Source organism: Odocoileus virginianus, chromosome 9, assembly GCF_023699985.2.
Source record: "Odocoileus virginianus isolate 20LAN1187 ecotype Illinois chromosome 9, Ovbor_1.2, whole genome shotgun sequence".
Classification (NCBI taxonomy): Eukaryota; Metazoa; Chordata; class Mammalia; order Artiodactyla; family Cervidae; genus Odocoileus; species Odocoileus virginianus.
The window spans coordinates 60499421-60522074 of record NC_069682.1 but is presented as its reverse complement, the minus strand read 5'-3'; the positions used below and the strand labels follow the sequence as shown (position 1 = coordinate 60522074).

Genomic DNA, 22654 nt, shown 5'->3' with positions numbered 1-22654 from the left:
TTTTTTTGTTGCTGTTGTTTAGTACTATTTGAAATCCAGAGTGTGTTTTGTGGGCTTTGCTTTGTTTCTTGTCTATTTGCCAATGTCATGTGGCTTGTGGGATCTTAGTCTCCAGACAAGGGATTGAACCCAGACTCTGAGCAGTGAAAGCACGAAGTCCTAACCACTGGGCAGCCAGGGAATTCCCTCCAGTGTGTGTTTCAGCGTTATGGCACATCCCAATTCAGAATAGCCACATTTCAAGTGCTCAATAACCACGAGTGGCTAGCAGCTACCATACTAGACAGCACAAGTCTAGGCCCCAGTTAGGCATAGGCACAATGCTGAGCTCAAAAACACCACTAAAAGGGGAAGTGCCTTATTTCAACTGGGAAGAAATCAAACCATCATCCATTTTCATACCTTAAAAATTAGGACTAAGATATAAGAAGGCTGCCTACTGGGAATGACCACTAATACATTTATTTGAAGTAAATAAGGGTTTTTCCACAAAAATTACATATGATGTTGCTGTCTGGATTGACAGATAAGACTGGCTTTGCATTGTGCATCATTAAAGGGACAACAAATGGGTTGATGCTATAGTTCCACAGTTTTTTATATTTTGTTTTGGGTTTTTGTTTTTTTATTTTTTTAACTTTTTATTTTGTATTGTGGTACAATCAATTAGGGCTTTCCCAGGTGGCTCAGTGGTAAAGAAATCACCTGCAATGTAGAAGACACAGGTTCAATTCCTGAGTCGGGGAAGATTCCCTGGAGGAGGAAATGGCAACCCACACCAGTATTCATGCCTAGGGAATCCCACAGAGGAGCCTGGGGCTACAATCCATGGGGTCACAAAGAGTCGGACACAAAGTAGTGACTAAACAACAACAATAAACAGCTGATTAACAACGCTGTGATAGTCTGAAGTGAACAGAGAAGGGATTCAGCCATACATACTGTAGTTCCACAGTTTTGATGAAAATATATTTTATGTCATAGTTTATATTTTTCATTTACCTTTGGCAGCTATTTAGTCTTGTAAGAAAAAAAACAGATATCACTTTAAAATGGTAAGGAGTGCTCGCTTCGACAGCACATATACTAAAATTGGAACAATACAGAGATTAGCATGCCCCCTGCGCAAGGATGACACGCAAATCTGTGAAGCAGTCCATATTTTTTTGTAAAGTAATTAGGCTCCAACTAATAAAAATAAATGGAAAAAAAATAAAAAATAAAAAAATAAAAAAAATTAAAAAAAATAAAATGGTAGGAATTCACAGCTTTTATGTAAAGTACACGTAACCAAGAATATCTGAAGGCCTCTGCCACATAATCATAGACAGTGTTCAGTACAGAGATCCTAGGAGCTTTTCACACCACTCAATCCAGCGAAGGAAATGTTTGGTTTAGGAAGAAATTCAGGGCTTGTTTCTTTCTTGGCTATTCTAGAAGAATTCCAAATTTCAACTTTTTAAAATAATTGTGTACTCTTCCCTAAATCCTCTAACCTTGACTCTACCAATTAGCCATTTCAGCTTTTCATTTAGACTGAAAATTACCAATCCATAATCACTCTGCAGAGAGCTCAATTTCAAAGGTAACCCTCCCTTCCCAGGTCCAGCATTCTTTGTTCCCACCTCCTCCAGAGATGCCCACACCTACTTACCTCTCTTTTTTCCCCTTTCATGTCGCTCATGAAAACACTATTTCCAGATTCCAGGTTCTAGGTAAGCTTACTTGGAAGTGAATCATTTGAATTGGCACAAACAAAAGGCCTTAGCTTACTAGGTTTTATCCTATAAGCTGAAGCATCTAGTGAAGAGCTATCTTTCACCTCAGGAGCCCAGCCAAGAATATGTTTCCCAAATTTATGTTCCTCTGGATATATGCCTCCCATAAAATTCAGCTCCACGGACATGACTTGTTTTCAGGTGACAGGATGACTCAAGGTCAGTCACAAAAACAAAGGGTTGAATAACAAAGTTATAAAGAACCAAAGAGCCACAAAAAGAACACTCTCGCAGTGCACACCTGGGAAACTCACCAGTAGGAGCAATGGAAGGGGGTCGGCCTCGCTTTCTTTTTGGCTCCCTCAAGTTTTCCTGTGGACTCTTCACAATGTCATTTTCAGGTTTCTTATCCACTTGAGCATCTCCAGAATACTCTCTGTCATTTTCTGAAATGTTCTCCTTATCTTCCTTCTCGTTCTTGGGAAGGCTCTTCTCGGACGTTTTCCCCTTTTCAGCACAGATTAACTTTCCTTCTTTATCAGACTGCTTGGCTCGCTTTTCTGTCTTTAAGGCTTTGTCCTCTTTGTCTTTCTTCACAATGGCTGTGGGTTTTCTCTGTTCTTTAAACTTTTCCCGTTTATCAGATGATAGAAGACTTTTGTGTTCTGTTTCTTTAGGCCTAGTATTACCCACAATATTCTAAAATGAGCAAAATAGCGATGAAACACACTTTGTGATTACTTGCAAATAAAAAAATCAGGTGGTTTTTTGTAAACTTATGAAGATAAAAGAAATTAAAAGAGGATATATTTCAGGTCACATAATGGAAAGCACCACTGAAAATATCCATCCATATGCTGAGGTTTGAGAACCAGTCCTAAGTTTAAAGAAAATAACAGAGTCATGTTGAATTCCTTCTGAGACAATGCTATCTCCCTTATGATTAACAAGTCACTGGAAAGTAGTTAAAGGGACAGACAACTACCCAGGGACCTCTTCTGGGAAGCAATCTTTTTGATTGTGATGTTCTAAGAAAATGCCTTCATGCCCTGTCTGTTATCCCAAGCGTGACTACACTGGCCCAGGGTCTTTCAGAAGCTGACATCCTATGGAGAGAAGAACCCAATAAACCGGTAACTGGTGGCTGAACAGGAAAGCTGTAAAGATCATCCAACTCAGTAACATATTGTCTTTGCTTCCTCTACTGGGTAAGGCTGTGCTCAGTCCTACTATGTTCCTGAGCTACTGAGTTTTTGTGCATCAGGAAGAAGTACTACTTCTTGGTTACTTTCCTCCTAAATTACTTTCTTTTAAAATCTCGTTTCCCAGTACACTGTCTACTGTCTCATAATAAAGCCAGCTCTGAAAGCTCTGGGGTCTCCAAAACGACAATTAAGTTTATTTGTGTATGTATCTTCCTTCCAAGACCTCGAGAAGAGCAGAGGCCACCACATCAAGCTCATAAGGGACCCCTAGCACCAAGCACAAACTAGGCACACAGAGCTTCGCCAGGAGCAAGAAGGAGTATCTAAATATGCAGTGAGTAAAAGTTTAATTTGTCCCAAGGGGAAAAATAATAAATAAGGAGAATCCTTGTGGTTAGAGCCTAGGAGGAAATTTTATTTTTCAAGTCCTCTAAATTGTCTAAAAGCAGCCAGGTTTGAGAACAAGCCCTCCTTAGTAACTGCTGGCAGAAATATAAATCACAACCACAACGAAGGGAGGTTGGCAATTTGGGTCAAAAGACTTACAATTCTACTTTTAAACTACAATGAATTCCTAGAAATGAAATTTTCTAATAAAATAATTAGACTTGTGTACTCAGACTTACAAATATCTTTAAATGACCACTAGGAAACTGGTTACACAAAGTTGGTTATATACATATTATAAACACTAAATAGCCATTAAAAGCTATATTCCCATATAGGACTTAGGAACTTAGGAAAACATTATTTTGTTAAAAGAGCAAGTTATAGAACAGTAACGTAAGACTCAAATTGGGAAAAGAAATATGTATATACATAAATATCTTTTTAAAAAATACAGAAGGCTATACATCAAAATGTTACGAGCAACTGTATCTAGATGACAGAACTAAACAACTTTTACTTTCAATGTGTTTTTCTGTGTTCTAAATTTTCTACAGCAAACAAATATATTTTTATAAGTACAAAAAAAGATAAATGTCCCTGAAATATAGATTATCAAACCATTTAGGGCAGTAAATGCCTATTTAAAAAAAAAAGAAGCCATTACTATATGAAAAAAAAGCTTTAAAAGTTGATAAATATTTTTTAAGAAGTTTTGCTTTGTAAGCGGCCTCACTGAGAAGTCATTTCCAAAACAGTATGTCCTCTTGGGAAAGGAAAACAAACAGGAGTCATGGGCCTGTGCTTGACCACCTGCCAGGTCTGAGATGACAAGAGACACTCAGAGGCAACTGGGAATTGAGAACTGAAGACCCACAGTCCACACAGGGTGAGGTGCCCATCTCCAAGTCAAGGCCCTATGAGTACTATCAACCAGAGACAGCAGCTGAATGTTATTTGGAGCCCTGTCCTTCCACTTGGGGAGATTCTAGACACAATCTTACAGCTTTTGACATGTTCTTAAAACAGTCCTCTAAAAAAAAAAAAAAAACAGTCCTCTGTCTAAATGAACTCATTCCACAAACTTAACACAAAAACTGCCAAATTTAAGGCCAAAATAATTTATAGAGTGCTGTGTAGCTCCTGAGATGCCCGAAAAGCAAATGATCAAAGAGAAAACATCTTCAGGGCTAAAGCTTTATAATTTTATCAATTTTCTGAAGAGGAAAACCAGCAAAAGGCAAAAAACACTTTTGAGGCTATCTTTAACAATATCATGTATCATGATGCTTTGAAAATGCTAAATACGTATAGAAGAATTTATTAAAGTAAAAGCCTTTGATCATAAAACAACAGGTTCCGACATTACCAAATACTGCCACATCAACCACCCACAGAGATAAATAATAGTAACGATCAGAATCTTTCCCCTCAGCTATTTCATTAAGACACAAATGCAAAATAAACTAAAAGGGGAAAAAATCGTGAAGAAAGTAGGCAACACTTTACAATGTCAAAACTCAGGACCTGTGCTCAGATGTGGATGGTGAAAAGCACAACAGAAAACAAACTCTTCAACTCAGGCACATCTAGCACAAGTGATTGCCAAATCTACGTCACCACCAAGCCATGGTCCTGAGCTAAAAGGCAAAGTCAGATGAGGAGGAGAAAACATCTCTAGATCTCCTCAAGCACTCAGCAAGTTCCCCAAGAGAGGAAAGAGCTCTGGGGGCAGGGCACAGGGAGACAGAGAAAATAATAATCTCCAGGCATTTTGAAAAAAAGACCTAACAGGTAATGGTACTTAAGTATTGGCACTTTAGAAAAGAAGACTGCATGAAAAGAAAAAGGCAAAGAGAGAGAAACATTCACAATATCTGAAAACTTGTATATTGCTTTTTGGAGAAATCATGTCAGATGAAGGAAAGTGTTTGCCATCATAAACAAATGTAGCATCTTTGAGAAACAAAACTATAATATTAGCATTATGCATACCACAAAAGCATAAAACCACATTTCTCACCTGATCTTTGGAAAAAGCTTTGACATGAATATGCTTGACAGTCTGAACTACTCCATCATAAAATTTCACAGTGTAAGTACCTAAAATTAAAAAAGATATGATTTTAACTTGTAGTTTTATGAAAGCAACAAAACTTTTCAAAGCATAAACACAAAGGAGCGGCAACCACAATAATAAACCTACAGGAATTAAAAAATTGTTTACGAATCACAATTGGTCTTTCTTATGTCCAAGATAGTAGTACGTTTGCCTTTTTTCTCTTTATCATTATAGATTTGTTTACCTACACAGATCAAAATCCATCAAAAAAATTCATTTTCATGGTGTTACACTAAAATTTTTAAAACTTGCACTGAATTTAGACCAAAAGCAAATAGCAGTAAAACAATTAAGAATGTAAAGAAACACCAACAATGAACTACCAGAAAGAGAAATTAAGGGGAAAATCCCATTTATCATTGCTTCAATGAGTCCTAGGAATAAACCTACTTAAAGAGCTGGGGACCTGTACTTGAAAAACTATAAGACACTGAGGTAAGAAACTGAAGATGACACAGATGGAAAGATATACTGTATTATATTCTTAGTGGGAATGTAAATTGGTGCAGCCACTGTGGAAAACAGTATGGAGGTTTCTCAAAAAACTAAAAATAGAACTACCATACAATCCAGCAATTCTACTCTTTGATATACATCCTAAACAAAAACAAAAACAATAAGATACACGCACCCAAATGTTTACAGCAGCATTATTTACAATTGCCAAGATATGGAAGCAACCTAAGTGTCATCAACAGATGAATGGATAGAGATGATGGATGGATATATGTATATCTGGACACACACCCACACACACACTGGAACACTACTCAGCTATTAAGAAAAAAAAAAAGAAACTTTGCCAATTACAGAGACATGGATGGACCTGAAGGAGGATATTGTGCTAAGTGAAATAAATCAGACAGACAAAGATGAATATTATACAATCTCACTTATAAGCAGAATCTAAAAAACACAAGTTAGTGAATATAACAAAAAAAGAAACAGATTCATAGACACAGAGAACAAACTAGTGGTTACCAGTGAGGAGAGGGAAACAGGGAGGGGCAAGATAGGGGTAGAGGATTAAGAAGTACAAATTATTATAGATAACGTACAAGGATATACTATACAACACAGGGAATATAGCCAATACTTCATAACAATTATAAGTGGAGTATAACCTTCAAGAATTGTGAATCAACACAAAAATACACACACAAAAAAGAATTGTGAATCAGTCCTTGCTTAGGCAGCACATATACTAAAATTGGAACAATACAGAGAAGCTTAGCATGGCCCCTGTGCAAGGATGACACACAAATTCGTGAAGCGTTCCATATTTTGGGGGGAACACATGTAAATCCAAGGCTAATTCATGTCAATGTATGGCAAAAACCACTACAATATTGTAAAGTAATTAGCCTCCAACTAATAAAAATAAATGAAAAAAAAAAAAACTAAAAAAAAAGAATGAGAATCACTGTATTGTACACTTGTAACAATATAATACTTTATATCAACAATATTTTCATTTTTTTAAAAAAGAGATGTAAGGAAAATGCAGGTTTATTGCTTGGTGAATTATTGCTTATTATTTGATCTTTATTTTCTGAGCTGAGAAATAGTAATATCCTTTAAACTTCAAAAGAAATAGGACCACCTGCTAAAGATACGCTTTTAGAGGTCATAATAATCTCAAAATCCATATGAACTACCTGCATGTTACTATGTTTAAAAACAGAGACTAGGCCAAAGCACTAAATGGTGCCTGCTACAGTTAGTTTTATTCCTTTTTTTTTTTAATCTAACAAAAATCACTCTGCTAAAAAATTGAAACTGGTCATCCAAATAATCCTGTCCAAATAAGGCATTCAGCTACAAAAGTTCTCATTAGTTCCACCCAAACCAACATTCTCAAACTTTTGCATTTTAGAACCCACCCATGTCTCTCTTTTGCTGGTTCCAGGAAGTTAATTTAAAAAAAAAAAAATCACAGTTAATCTTGTCAAGATTATCAATGAACCACTGGTAATCATGTAATGGTTTACCACTGGTAAACATGGTTAGTTTTCAGAACTAATTTACGACTCAATATGGAAGGAAAAAATAAATCTCAAGGGTTGGGAGCAGAATAATGCCAACAGTGAAGTTAAGGTCACCTGGCTGGCTGCCTCCATCTTATACACTCTCCTCCCCTCACCTACCCTTCTCCTCCATTCCTAAACAGGGCCCTGTGAATGGCTACCACCTATACTGAAACCCTTCCTCTTCAGTGGGTCAATGCAATGAGCCCAATTATTTTCCAAACCTTATTTCAAATTACTAGCATACAATACCCGACAACTCAAAGTGACTAGCTACTTGCCACCCACTGAAACTGTCTCGGGACATTTCCACCTTCACATCTTTATCAAAGTGTTTTCCGGCCTGGAATGTGCCACTCATCCTTAAGTGCTCAGCTCAAAAGACTACAACATTCCTGTAAAACCTTCCTGACTTCCCTGGTCCTGGAGATTTCTCTCTCTGTAACTTCTCACTCATTTGGATCCTGGTCTGCAGAGCCTCACACTTAGGTGCCTTCACACAGAAGGCAGATGCCAAATCAAAGGCAGGCTCTCCAAGGATAGAGGCCACATCTAACACCAGTTTCTCACACAGCGCCTGGCTCACTGTACTCCAGTGTTTCTCAAAGTGTGGTTCCCGGGACCTGTAGCATCAACAACCCCATGAACCTATCAGAAATGCAAGTTAGCAGCCCTACCCTTGATATACTGAATAATAACTTTGGGAGCGTGAAACAAAAATGTGTGTTTTAATAAGGACTTCGGGTGATTCTGGTGCACACTGAAGTCTGAGAACTACTGTCGTAAACAATTAGTAATTACCTACTGATTTTACTCCTGGCAGTTACAAAAGTGATTATTTGACGAATGGATAAGGAAGCTATGGCACATACACACAATGGAATATTACTCAGCCATTAAAAAGAATTCATTTGAATCAGTTCTAATGAGATGGATGAAACTGGAGCCCATTATACAGAGTGAAGTAAGCCAGAAAGATAAAGACCAATACAGTATACTAATGCATATATATGGAATTTTAAAAAGATGGTAACGATAACCCAATATGCAAAACAGAAAAAGAGACATAGATGTACAGTACAGACTTTGGGGCTCTGTGGGAGAAGGCGAGGGTGGGATGTTCAGAGAGAATAGCACTGAAACAAGTATACTATCAAAGACGAAACCACCAGCCCTGGTTGGATGCATGAGACAAGTGCCCAGGGCTGGTGCACTGGGAAGACCCAGACGGATGGGATGGGGAGGGAGGCGGGAGGGGGGATCAGGATGGGGAACACATGTAAATCCATGGCTGATTCATGTCAGTGTAAGGCAAAAACCACTACAATATTGTAAAGTAATTAGCCTCCAACTAATAAAAATAAATGGAAAAAAAAAATTTTTTTAAGTGATTATTTGTCACAAGTATTGTCAACACATAAAAGTGGCTAGCAAACAAGATAGATACAAGGATATATAGTTGGTTGGTTAAAGCAAGCAATGAGATGACAGGCTATCAGCAATTACTGATGAGTACTTAACAACAAAGGCTGGGTTCCTGTCTTCCTGCCTCTATTGTGAGGGCATTGGCAAACAAAGAAGCAATGCTGTGGGACCCTAAACAGACCCTTTTCAAAGCAAAGCCCTGGTCAGTCTAAGGATTGCAGTTTGGGGGTGATGACCTTAAAAAAAACCCAATTCTTTAGAAATCTTAAATATCAAGCATGCCAACAGGCCATCCAAGACTATACTTTCAATGATCTTAATCAACAAAGCTCAGCATCAGTTACATCAAAATGGAAACTCTCCATTTCTATAGACATTTCAAATCGACAGGACAACTTAAAAACAGTGCTTACAAGTTAAACGCAAAAGTCCAAAATTTTCAGCTACTTGAGGTCAATTTTGAAGCTTACTCCTGACGGCAGGCTCAGATGGAGGCCTCAGAGGAACAACAGAGCTAGAGGCAGAACCCAAGCCTGTCTGCTGACTTCTCTCCCAACCCGACATACCTATTCCCCAAGTCCCTCAGCCTCAACTCCAAACCACAGACCCAGAGTACCAGTGGCCCCTCTGAAATGACCCAAACTATGGCCAAAGAGCCTAGGGAACCACTGCTGTTAGATAACAATACCCCAGCCCTGACCCTTTTTACTTTCAAAGAACTACAAGGGATCATCTTGAAACTTTCTCCCTTGATCATACACACAGCTAACTTGGGCTTCAATAACTCGGAGGAAACACAGCCCGCAAAAAACAGTGGCCTAGACCTGGAGAGAGGCTCTAAGTCGACTTTAACGGTTTCGTGCATAACTAAAAGAACATCTTCCCCAAAAAAACCAAAAATTAATAAATAAATAAATAAATAAAAGAACGTCTTCCCAAGGAATCCTCCAAAGGGTGGCAGGCAAGGATCTCTCCCACGGCCACAAACAACATTAACAAAACACATGTAAATGACAGGATTCAAAACGAGAACATTAGTGACACAAAGGCGACCTGCCTCAGGCTCCCTTAAGAAGTTCCAGTCTTACCAGATGAAACCAAGCTTCCTGGCCTTGCTCTCTGTGGGTTAAGAACCCAGCATATCAGACAACCTTATAGAAGTTAGTAACAGCAGAAGGGATGTAAGAACAAAACTTGAGACCGGTAGCAAGCTCATCTTCCCCAGGACCAAGGAAAGAGGGATACACAGGTGACTCTGGAAAGGACAGATTTACGTTGCTCCTGAAATCTACCATAACTGTGACTTCAGGGCCCTTTTACTATCCCGCTCATTCTTCAGGAGTCATAGAATTCCATAATATCATGGAGAGGAGTTTTCAAACATGGTTTCTCAAAGTCTTGAGGTTCCCACAGATGTGCCTCAAAGGTGGGCTGGGGGATGGGACAGGTCCATGTCTGCAGGCAAACCTCTCCCTAAGCCTTCTCCTCTTAGCAATTTTACATAATGGGCTTAGGTTCTGCAGCCAACAATTTCCCAAATTGCTCCTCTAGTACAATCCCTTCCTCCATTTACAACTGCTCAGATGAATTCAGAGCAAGGAGAGTGAACTGCCTATGATCACCACGCAGGGACTGGGACAGAGCCTGTCTCCACTAATCAGGGATCTCAAGACACCAGCGGGCTCCAGGAAGCGCAGACCATCTATTCCCACCCTACCGTATCAGGTGCACATACACATGTACACACACACACACACACACACACTCCCCCATCGGGCACCTGGCCCTGACTGAAACTCCTGCTGTTTAAGGAAAACCCTGCTCCTGAGAAGCAGGCTGACGCCGTGGCCACTGCAGTTTCAGGAACCTTGGAGCCCCGCAGACCTCCATCCAGACTTCCGTGCTACCATTGACATACGTGCTCTGCAACCTCGAGCAGTTTCTCCTGTGAGCTGACTTCCTCATCTGAAAAATGAGAATGGGGTTGATGGCAACAATCTTTCCACATTTGTATGAAGAGGAAATGAGCTCAGATATGGAAACTGCTTAGCAAAGGGACTGTCACAGAGCAAGGGAACAGTTGCTGTTGTTTAGCCGCTAAGTTGTGTCCGACTCTTAGAGATGCCATGAACTGTAGCTCGCCAGACTCCTCTGTCCATTGGATTTCCCAGGCAAGAATACTGGAGTGGGTTGCCATTTCCTTCTCCAGGGGCTCTTCCTGACCCAGGGAGTGAACCCACGTCTCCTACACTGGCAGGTAGATTCTTTAACGCTGAGCCACCAGGGAAGCCAAGAGATCAATACGTGGTTCTAATTACCATCATCTACCAAGTCACTTTAAAAGGGAACCCCCCCTCACCCCCCACAGATAGTAAGAACCAAGATAGCACCTGCACGTATGGGCCTAAATTGTCTTTCTATCTCTAGTCAAAGCTGTTCATAGTCCCACATTTCAAACGCAGGATCAGTTACAGCAAGAAGAAAACAAAAAATAGTAACTGTTTCAGCCAGAGACTCAAGAAATAAGACCATTTTCATAGAATCTCCTGGTAAAATAAAGACTTAGGCACTAAACAAAGAGACTGAACTGGGGGGCACAGGACTTAAGAATATCCATAACTTTAAGGAAGAGGGACCTGATACCCCTGCCTGAGCACTCAAGTTAAAGAACCACAGATCAACAGGAAGGAATGATTCCTCATTTTGTTGTAAATGTGAATCTACTTTCAGTTTCCTCTAGAGAGACTGCCTTGCAGAGCAGAAGGGCACAAACCCCGACAGGCAAGTGGCTCTAACACCTCCTTAAAAAAGGGGAGCTGGGCGGAGCTGAGGTCAACTCACCAGAGAAGAGAAGGCTTCCAAACAAAGACTTCCTGGAAGCAAAATCCCTTCCTTCACTCCAACACAGACCGAGGATCTAACAAGGCTACCAGGTGTGGCTGCCTTCACGGAGAATGATGCTTAACTGCCACTGCCAAAGACTCATGCCAGGTGAAAAGGGCTAAATAACACGGCACTGTTTTCCCAAGTTTCCAATTGCTAAACGACTCTCTTAAGAAACTCTAAAAGTTGCTCACTAGTTGTGAGTCAATCATGTGGGACACCCAATGCCAGCAGCCAGGGCTCTCCACTCTGGCTACAGCCCCTGCCCACCAGACTGCCCAGTCAATGCTTGGCCTCGGCAAAACCACCAAGGAGGTTATGAGTGGCAGAAAGATCAGACCAAGCCTTCCCAAGATGAGTCTACAGAGAGTGACTTCACTGTATTCCCAGCCTCCTCCCAGCAGCACCAGAAAGACAGAATAACTTTACAGGAAATAAAGGGAGCACCTTGTCTGCAGAGGTTCTGCCACCATTAAGCTCTGGTGGCCCCTGCTACAGACAGAACTGAGGCAGGACAGAAAACACCAGGGAAAGTGTGAAATTAGAGTCCAGTATCGTCCTTCTCAATCACACAAGTGAATAGTAGAATAAATCATGACGTAGAAACTCTGCCAGTTCCCCTGGATTAAATCTAACCCAAAGGCAGCACCTAAGAGTCATTATTTCATCTCAAAATCAGGCACCGACCTGAGCTCCCACAAAGGAAGTCCCACACGCTTTACCTCTCAGGCCTCAGTGCAGCACTAACACCACACAGCTGGCTGCCTTCCCTTTCAGGATTTCCTCTTCCCCTGCCCTCCCCCTTCTCCTCCCTCTTCCAGTTAATCTCAAGAACCAGAGAGGATGGTGGCATAATGCAGGATTTCAGACCCAAAAATTCTGGGAAAAACAGGTTCTCCCCCAAATATCCACTCATTTTCAATGTCCTCCAATTAACTAAAATTTACTAAACAGAATCTGAAGCTTATCAAACAAATATATTAGGGTGGCAATTGACCACTGTGGGAGCAACCATTACCTCAAGACTCTCCCTCCTATCATTTTAGCTCATGCAGGAAAATAAACTTTAAAGATTTTTAAAAACAACTTGCAAAGCAAATTAACTTTAAAAGGACTTCTCTGGCAGTCTAGTGGTTAGGACTGGGGAAAGTAAGATCCCATCCTGCATGCTGTGCGATGCAGCCAAAATGTTTTAAAGAAAAAAGATTTCAGACCAAATTGACACACAAAAAAAACCAACTGCAAATAAGGGTCCCTCCTCACACCTCCTCTTATGATTTATTTGCACCATTCTGCACCTGTCATACCTCCCCCAGTTGCTCTATTTCAACACCTACTTTATTGTGCCTTGAACAAGTTCTTTATTCTTTTTTAATCCATGATGTTAAGGCCGGGGCTCTACAGATATTAGATGCAAACAGTAGGTTCCTAAACCTTTAATGCTTTCACCTAGACCCTCACACCCTACCTCTCTACAAGACAGCTCCCAGGACTCCCCAGATCCCTCCTTCCTCAGTGTGCCCTTCCTTCCCCATTCTTTTAATCCAATCCTCTTCTCACTTCTGTCCTCCATGTGACTCTGGGACATCACTGGAACAAAAGAGAAACGTTGCTTCCTTTCTGCTACCTGCTTTATCGATAATTACCCGTGTTTCTATCCACAATCTTCATTTGATCTAAGGAGCAGTCATTTCCCCAAAAGGGCACACCTCCCCTAGGGGGAACATCCAACTTGATCAGCATAAATCAACCTAACAGACTTTCAGAAAGACATCTATGTACACTAACAAACATGTGTTTCATATCATATAATTTAAATCCAATAAGAGCAGAAAAAATTACTAATCTAAAAAATAAGATTCTAAAAAATAAACTTTTTCTTTTACTGTGACTTTTTTTACTGAGGTACAGTTGCTTAACAATATTACATTGGTTTCAGGTGTGCAATTTTAGTAATTGACAATTCCTATAGATTATACTCCATTTTAAGTTATTATAAAATATTGGCTATATTGCCTATGCTGCACAATATATCCTTGTAGCTTTTTTTTTCCCATATGAGATCATTCACCATTTTAATATAAATGGATCTATAAACACATGGATTTAATAATCTATTTAATGACTGTTTGATATAATAAACTATGCCTTTTACAAAAAGGACCTGAAGCAGTTTAATAACATGTCACTTGGATACTATCCATTTATTAAAATTAAAGTAATACATATGAAAAGTAATATGAGACTTTATTTTAAACACAGGCTTATAAAATGTAACTTGGGGAAAACAAGGGGCTATCCAAAAAGACTTAACCATAAATGAGAGGATCAGTAACTGCTTAAAGAACTTATAAGATACAGCCTTGCTCTGGAGGCCTGTGGTAAGAGGACTATGTTTTCAGGGATACATCTGTCACCGCCCCCACCCAGTCTAATAACTGCCAGGACTGGTGAATACCGCAACAGAGGAACTAAAAGTCCTGCTATATGCAAATGCACAGTTCATTTTTGACCATTTCAAACCATTCTGAGACGAAGCTTCTTGTTTACCCCAAGGTCCAGCATTTAGCAGAGTGCTAAATAAATACTTGAATAACTTCATTGAATGAAGTCAATCTAGCCTTTCACCCCTAACAGCGGTATTAAGAGGTCCATTTACCATAAACATTCACTGCAGAGATCATGGACATACCACAAACATCTCAGTAGAAAATGCATAAAAAAGGTATCACTTGAACCTTGCCAAGTCTGTTCTGTGTGTCAGGATGCCGACTGCACATACCATGTTCATAACCCTCCTCTTCCCTTGCTTCTGTATTCACAAAATGAGCCTCTTTGGGTTGTGTCCCCCATTTTGACTTCTCACATGTTCTGAACTCTGGCAAAGGTATCCCAACTCAGAGCTCTAAACCCCAGTACCCCAACTTCAACTAGCAATTCTGGTATCACACACCACTCTCAATCACCTGGCATCCACAAAATACATTCTGTAAGAAATGTTTGTTGCCTGCTTGACTTCTAGACTGTTAACAAATAACTAAAAGGAATATTAGGGACTTATTTCTTCAATTATATTAGGAACTCCTAGACAGCAAGAACCTGCAAACTTCCCAGCAGAGGGACAGATGAACCATGACTGTTTCAGAAAACAATGACTAAAATTTAGAAGGCAAAGAACCAAACTCCCCTCTTTAACCTAGCTTTCTCTCCATTTATAATTTCTTCCTAACTCCTGACATAGTAATTAAAGAAAGAGGATTCCAAGGTAATAAATACATACTAAAAATACACCATCAAATTCAAATATTATAAACTGACTCCTAAGTTAAGAGTAAAACTCAAATGCCTTACCATCCTTGTTAACAGCAGTGACTTTGGCTGGGTAAAAACGACAATCAGACCAGCAAGCAAGGACTTGCTCATTTATTTGAAATTCCTAAAAAATATTAAAAAACAAAAAAAAGGTCCTGTTACCAATCCAATTTCATAGGACATACATGGTAACCAAATTCATAAGACAGGCTGAAATTGACAAGGGCAGGTAGGGGAGATGGTTACTGGGATGAAGATGTTTCTGCTGTTCAACACTGGGAGTCAAAACAAAAGGGCTGGACACAGCCTTTTCCCATTTAAGGAGTTCTGGACAGAAAAGGCACAGCACTGATGATAATTCTATCTTGTCCCTGAAAGTGCATCTAACAGCCCAGGACCACCAGGGAACACAAGTACACAGCTGGAAGGAGAGAGGCTGTTTCATCTCGAGGCAAACAGCATTCATGCCACCTAATGCCATCCACACTTTTAGAGGGTCTTTGGACAAAGGAGGCACTCCTTCACCATTAATATTTCATACTGCTTTCCCAGCACACAGTTTGCATTAAAACATTTTGTAGAATGAATACCCAGCAGCCGAACTGGGCAACAGTGAACAATCTTGAACTGGGAGGGGGGAGAAGGGGGAAAGGCTAGCAAGAGTCAAGTTCCATGGTCACAGTTAAAGTGGAAAACAGAATTCAGGGCTGAGTCAGCTCCAAAGGCAGCATGATTTCTACAGATGTCTCAATTCCTGTTTAAAAAACTAAAAACAAATACTTTGTCCTTCATTTTGAAGTCATAAAAGTGCCAAACATAGTGATGAAATTTAAAAAACAGGAATCCAGTCAATTCCAAGATTTTCAAGGGTTTAAAAAAAAAAAGCTAGCATAATGCTCCACATGGAATGACTGACTAATGACCAGATAGCAGATGAGCTTAATAAACAATCTAAAGGGACACAGCAGTATAAAAGAGAGAGATCAAGTCCCCATTCATCATCAGTACAGTCTCAACCAAATTAGTTTATGAGCTGTCACATCAATCACGTCATACAAACAGATGACAACTGAGATTCTTCAACAACCCCAAGAGGCCGTGGAGATCTCAAGGTTGCACTCCAAGCCTAAATAAGGACGGTCCCCAGCTGCTACAGGCTTTTACACTAAACATCAAAGACTCAGCCCAATAGCTAAGCCTGCTCATCACTGAACTGCCCGGATTTGTTACTCACAGATGATCCCTCCTCTTCATGCAAGCCCTCTTTCCTCAGCTGTATTTTCTCTAAAGGACGTAAATAAGGACTGTCCCAGCAGAACCACTCATCATAACGATGGTTCCAACGCTTGAAATGGATGAGTACTTTTCCTTCTTCGTAATCAATATCTTCTATGTGAGCTGGATACCTGAGTCAGGAAAGAAAAAAAAAAATTGAAATCCCCTTAAATATCCACCTAAAATAATCAAAATGATACTTTTCTAAACCTCTTACCAAAGAAGTAGATCTCAAAGTACTAAATAAAGCCTATCATTTAGCAGTTCTCTGTCACTGTGCCAATCGAAAATCATGGAGGCTAACAGACTTGGGATTCATATCCCATCCTGGATATTCCTTAAACTGTGATTAAATTAGCCTTTCAGAGCCTGAGTTCTTTCATGTAAAGCGGAGGAAGGATACACTGTGTTGCAGTGTGAGTAAAACAAGATGACACATACACAGACCTGAGCACACAAGAGGCAGGAACAATTAACAGCTAGATTGTATTTTACAGGTGTCAAAAAATTAGAATGACCAGGAAGCCCAGACTGTGTTAGTCTCAATTTTAAGAATTTTGTAATCTATGTATTGGATATCATGCAGTTGTTAAGAAAAGAAGATGGCTCTATGTCATGATATGGAAAGATCTTCCAAGAAAAACCATTAAATGCAAAGAGTGAGGTGCAAAAACACTGTGTATGGTAAGTAAACTACTGCTTTTTTTTAACAAGACAAAAAAGAATATACGTATTCAAACATGCTTAGATATGCATAAAACATCTGGAAGAATATATAAGAAACTAACACTGGTTACTTGTAAAAGTGTGGTCAGTTCAGTAGATGGGCTCTTTCAATCTCCAATCACTCTTCTTCTAGACTGAGAGTTACCAAATAGACTGAGAGTAAACCAACAACTACATTTGCTTGACTCACTTGAAACTGGCAATCAGAGTCATGGAGATCTGTGGGTTTGGAAGAAACTGTCACGACAAAAGCCAGGACTGCTCAAACTTTTATGCAATGCAAATCATCAGGGGTTCTTGTTAAATGCAGATTCTGATTCAGTAGGTGGAGCTAAATAAGGCCTTAAAAGCTTTAAACAAGCTCCCAGGTGATACAGACATGCTGGTCTATAGCAACAAGGATCTAATGTCTAGTCACTGACTTCTTGAGTGTCAAGTAGCAATGGTGGGGTGGGGGTGGCAGTAGCAGTAGTGACTTCCCAACCTCCAGTTCACACTCCCGGGGTGAGTCCTTCAAATGTAAACTCTAAGGCCTGTCCCCTTAAGTCCCACTCCTCCAAGTTTTCCGACAATTTTCTAAGAACCCAATTACTTGTGTTAAATCCTTTTGTGGTTCAAGTACCCAGGATGGTTTCTGTTTCCAGCGTATAAACCTGACTGATACAAGAGGAGTATCAGGGGAATGGGGCAGGGAGGGGCAAAAGTGGGAGGGAGACCTTTTGCAATACACATTATAATACTTTCTCATTTTTCAACCATAAAATGTATTGCTCATTCCAAAAATAAGTAAATGATTAAAAATAAAGAAAAACATGCAATTGTTCTGTATTGACATCTGTATTGACCAGAATGCTATTCTACATTGAGAAAGTTTCGATTCTACCAATTGGCATTTTCTCCCTACAACTTGGACTTGCCCCATTACCTTCCTTTCTTACATCTAACACTCAATACCCTACTGTCCTAATAAGTATGTGCTACCTAAACGAACAGGCCTGCTTCCATTGTGTCCTCTTCAACCCTACACTAGTATCCACTAAGACAGTTTACTTGGAGTAAACCAAAGCACAGTAAGATGCAGATACTGGGCATTCAGTGAACATCCAGGAAATGAATTCCATTCTCCCTATTCTTCCCAAAGGTTGGGTATCCCATCAATTCTTCAATCCCAAGGCTCACTGACTCCAGCTACCCACCCCAAGTTTAGTCACTCTCCAGCTTCAGGCCCCAATCACTTTATGCGGGTATTTCTCACACAGGACTGACAGGGTATGCTTTTCAAAATTCCTAATTGTATTATACATACATTAATTGCTCAAGAAATATTAATAAAAGGAATAAACAGCCCTGAAACTAGTCTCCCTACTCCAATCCAGCTGACACGCAGCTGCCATAAATACAAGCTATCTTGACAACAGACTAGCTAATCAGAGGGCTGGTGAACTGAGTAGTACACTGGTAGGAGAGAAAAAAGCTTCCCGAAGTCTATCCCTCCCTGTAAAATAGAGAGAAGGATATGGATATGTCAGCTGTATTCCTCTTGATCTCTCAGTCAGTCAGCCTACCACAGATTAGTAAGCCTCCGTAACTCAGTCCTATTCAAAGGCCTTTCTTTACTGGTTTACTATCTTGAGCAATAGTTAGCAAACAGGTATTTGGACCAACACACAGAATTAATTTTTCATAGAACCAAATTTATTTTATAGAATTTTCCTTTATACTAATATCACATTCTTTCTAACTTTTCAGTGCTTAAACACACTTTTCAAATTAAAAAGATGGTAACTGTTTTTAATCCTTACTAATATTACGCAGTATTGCAAAGAAAACGGCAGTGTACTGATTTTTTTAAAGATCTCTAAGAAAAGTGGGGGGAAAAAAACAACTCAAGATGCAAAATGGTACTGAATGCACTACCATTCGTTTGGGGGAGTGGAGAGAGCCAATACATTCATACCTGTTTTTTAAATGCATGGCTATCTCTGGAAGGATGATCAAGCAGCCCGATTTGCCTCTTGGGAGGGGAACTAGATAGCTAAGGAACTGGAGAGGAAGTATGAAACTTATTTTATTCAGTGTATATCCTTTTGTTTTGAATGCTGCACCATGAGCATGTATTAAATATAAAAAATATAATTAGATAATTGTTTTAAATGTTTTTATTTGGCAAAATAAGAAGCTGGCACTGTAGGACAACTTCAAATTCTTTTGAATTTGCACTTGATCAGTGCCTTCTGAAAGTCTGGTAAGGTTGGATCCATAGAATTAACTGCAAAACCCTAGGATAGCAACTCCACTGTACACAGATTATGAAAGACCTCGGGGCCCTTGGCTAGCCAAAAGCTACTTCCTTGATCAAAAAACTTCACAGGGCATAGGCAGCTCACTGTCTACAGACTACACAAATCTCTCCAGGTGGATCAAGAATAACCCAGGGGTCAGTAAGTCTTCCTAAGGAGAAGGTGGTTCTCTCTACTTCTCTAAAGCGTGACAAGGATGAAAGTCACTCATAGTGAACATAGTCACTCATAGTGCACTCAACTGCAATCCAGAGAAGAGAGAGGCAGTTGATCTTAGGGATCAATCTGGTTAAGACCTGGTGGGTCACAATTACACAGCTGCCTTGGGGACAGCTCAGATTCATCTGTCAACAAATCTTATTAAGTGACTTTGATCTGGCCAGTCAATTTCAGGTCTCAGAAGATTATAAAATGGATGTGCTTCTGGTTTCTGTCTTTAAGAAGAACCAGACACCAATTAAGTTTTAAAACTACCAGGTGGATAGACATTCTCCCAAAATGGAAATGTAGATGGCCAACAGGCACATGAAAAGATGCTCAACATAGCTAATCATCAGGGAAATGCAAACCAACCCACAACAAGCTATTACCTCACACCAGAATGACTATCATCCAAAAGAACACAAATAACAAACGCTGGCAAGGATGTGGAGAAAAGGAAGCCCTTGTACACTGTTGGTGAGAATGTAAATTGGTGCAGCCACTGTAGAAGACAGTACAGAGGTTTCTCAAAATACTAAAAATGGAACTACCACATGACCCAGCAATTCCACTCCCAGGGATACATCTGGAAAAAAAAAAATGAAAACACTAATTCAAAAAGATACATGCACTCCAATGTTCATAGCAGCATTATTTAAAATTGCAAGATAGGGACTCAACCTAAGTGTCTATCAACAGAAGAATGGAGGGAGTTCCCTGGCAGTCCAGTGGTTATGACTCAGAGCTTTCACTCCTATGGCCCTGAGTTCAATCCCTGATCAGGGAACTAAGATCCTGTAAGTCAAGAGGTGCAGCCAAAAAAAGAAAAAAAGAAAGAAATATTTATTTTTAAAAAACAGATGAATGGGTAAAGAATATGTGTGTTTGTGAGTATATATGTATAATGAAAAACTACTCAGCCATAAAAAAAAAAGAATAAAATGTTGCCATTTGCAGTAACATGGATACACTTAGAGGGCATTAATTCTAAGTGAAATAGGTCAGACAGACAAAGACAAACACTGTGTGACATTACTTACATGTGGAATCTAAAAAAAGCAACACAGTAATGAATATAACAAAAAAAAAGGCAGATTCATAGATATAGAGAACAAACTAGTGATTATGGGAAGGGCAATGCAGGGATAGACAGCTAGGAGGCACAAACTACTGGGTGTAAGATAGGCATAAGGATATAGTGTACAACACAAGAAATATAATCGATATTTTATAATAACTGCAAATGGAAAGTAGTAACCTTTAGAAAGTATGTAAATTTTTTTAAAAGTTTAAAAAAAAACTACTAGAACCAACAAGGCCCTACTGTATACCACAGAAAACTCTATGCAATATTCTGTGATAACCTATATAAGAAAGGACTCTTAAAAGAAGAATGAATTATGTACACATATAACTGAATCACTTAGCTATGTACTAATACAACATTGTAAATCAACTATACTTCAACAATCTTTTTTTTAAAAACTACTAGGTAAAAAAAAAAAAAATAAAAAAAATAAAAATAAAAACTACTAGGTAGAATCACATGAAACAGCTGATAATCAACTGTTTCTTACTGACAAAAATCATAACTTTATTTCATTCAATCTAAAAATTGGAACAACCATAAAGGAAGCTGGAAAGCTGAGGCAAGGTTAACAAAAGAGGCAATGTGAATGGAATCTGTACAGACAGAAAAGGGGAGAGAAAATTTCCAACACGTAACTAACAGCCATGATGAGACTCTAGTTTCCAAACTAACACTGCAGCTGGGGGTCATATTCCTAATGGAAATAATAACCAGAAAGGAAGAGACATTGAACACCAAACTGAAAAAAAATTTAGCTCTGGGGAGGCGAGAGGGATTGGGAATAGCCAAGAAACTTTTGCTTGTAGTTTTAATTTTTACAAGAATTTAATCACACAATACCTGTGTAAGCAAAAATAAATACTTTTAAATTAAAAGTTTTAAAAAATATTTCATGGTCAGATATCAAACAATAGCTTCATGGTTGTTGAATTTATATGCTGCTGGAGAAGGGAATGGCAACCCTCTCCAATATTCTTGCCTGGAGAATTCCAGGGACAGAGGAGCCTGGCTGGCTACAGTCCATGGGGTCACAAAGAGTCAAACACGACTGACTGATTAACACTTTCACTTTGGGACATCCACAAAACAGAATATTATGCAGCTGTAAAAAAAAGAAAAGAAAAGAAAACAAACTATGACTTGACAAAGAAAGATTTCCAAGTTTTAGAAAGCAAACTGTAAAATCACCTTTTGGTATTCCACAAGAGGAAAATAAGAATACATACTTGCTTGGCTTGTATTAAATAAAGAAATACTGGTAGGACGGACAGAAATTAATAAAACTGGTTGCCTTTGGGAGTAGAGTGAGTATAAGGTAGAAAGAGAAGTGGATGCAATAATTCTCACTGTATACCCTGTCACTGTTCTGACTTTTTGATTCTATTCAATCTCTATCCAATGGATTATCAATTAAAATCCTTTGCATTTCCCAGGCAGACTACCATTATCATATTCAAGTTATGATTACACTGTCTCACTTTCAATTCTGATATCTGCCATTTATTTTTCTCATTTATCACACTGATTAGTGTTTCTAAGATGATGTTGAAAATTAGCAGAGATAGTTGACATCCTTCTCTTTAATGAAAATGTTTCTGGTGTTTTATCATTAAAGATTTCTTATTAATGCCTTTAATCAAGTTCATGAAGTTTTTCTCTATGTGTAACTTACTGAGGGTTCATCAAGATTAAATTTTCAGAATTTTCAGCCTTTGTCTAGGTGATTATATAGGTCTCTGCTTTTATTCAATGGAGATAATGAAATAATACATTTCCTAAGAAGTTATCATTACCCTGCTTAAAAAAAAAGTCATATTTGATTGTGTAAATCGTTCATTAAATAAATAACTCTTTGGTCTTTTTAGCATTTTATTGACTAGTTTTGTGTCTCTTTTATAAGCAGAATTTGCCCAAGTTTCCTCATATTATGCCGTTCCTGCCCAGTTTCATTCAGGCTACACTAACCTCATAGAATGGACTAGA

General features: G+C 39.0%; 1 protein-coding gene and 2 non-coding genes across 8 annotated transcripts in view; 2 read left to right on the top strand and 1 right to left on the bottom strand.

Moving 5' to 3' along the window:
* The window catches only part of PHF20 (PHD finger protein 20), a 136164-nt gene that overhangs the window by 74324 nt on the left and 39186 nt on the right, over positions 1-22654 (bottom strand). For 5 of the 6 annotated variants that reach the window (XM_020894068.2, XM_020894070.2, XM_020894074.2 and 2 more), the window contains exons 3-6: positions 16314-16485; positions 15119-15203; positions 5334-5413; positions 2033-2417 (exon numbers count right to left, since the gene is read on the bottom strand). In XM_020894068.2, the coding sequence (XP_020749727.1) occupies positions 2033-2417; positions 5334-5413; positions 15119-15203; positions 16314-16485 (722 nt within the window). Of the gene's footprint in view, positions 1-2032; positions 2418-5333; positions 5414-15118; positions 15204-16313; positions 16486-22654 lie in introns of those variants that run through there. The other variant, XM_020894075.2, reaches the window with a different exon arrangement.
* On the top strand, positions 1063-1166 carry LOC139036907 (U6 spliceosomal RNA). Its single transcript, XR_011489761.1, has one exon. It is a non-coding gene; the product is annotated as a U6 spliceosomal RNA (small nuclear RNA).
* On the top strand, positions 6617-6719 carry LOC139036905 (U6 spliceosomal RNA). Its single transcript, XR_011489759.1, has one exon. It is a non-coding gene; the product is annotated as a U6 spliceosomal RNA (small nuclear RNA).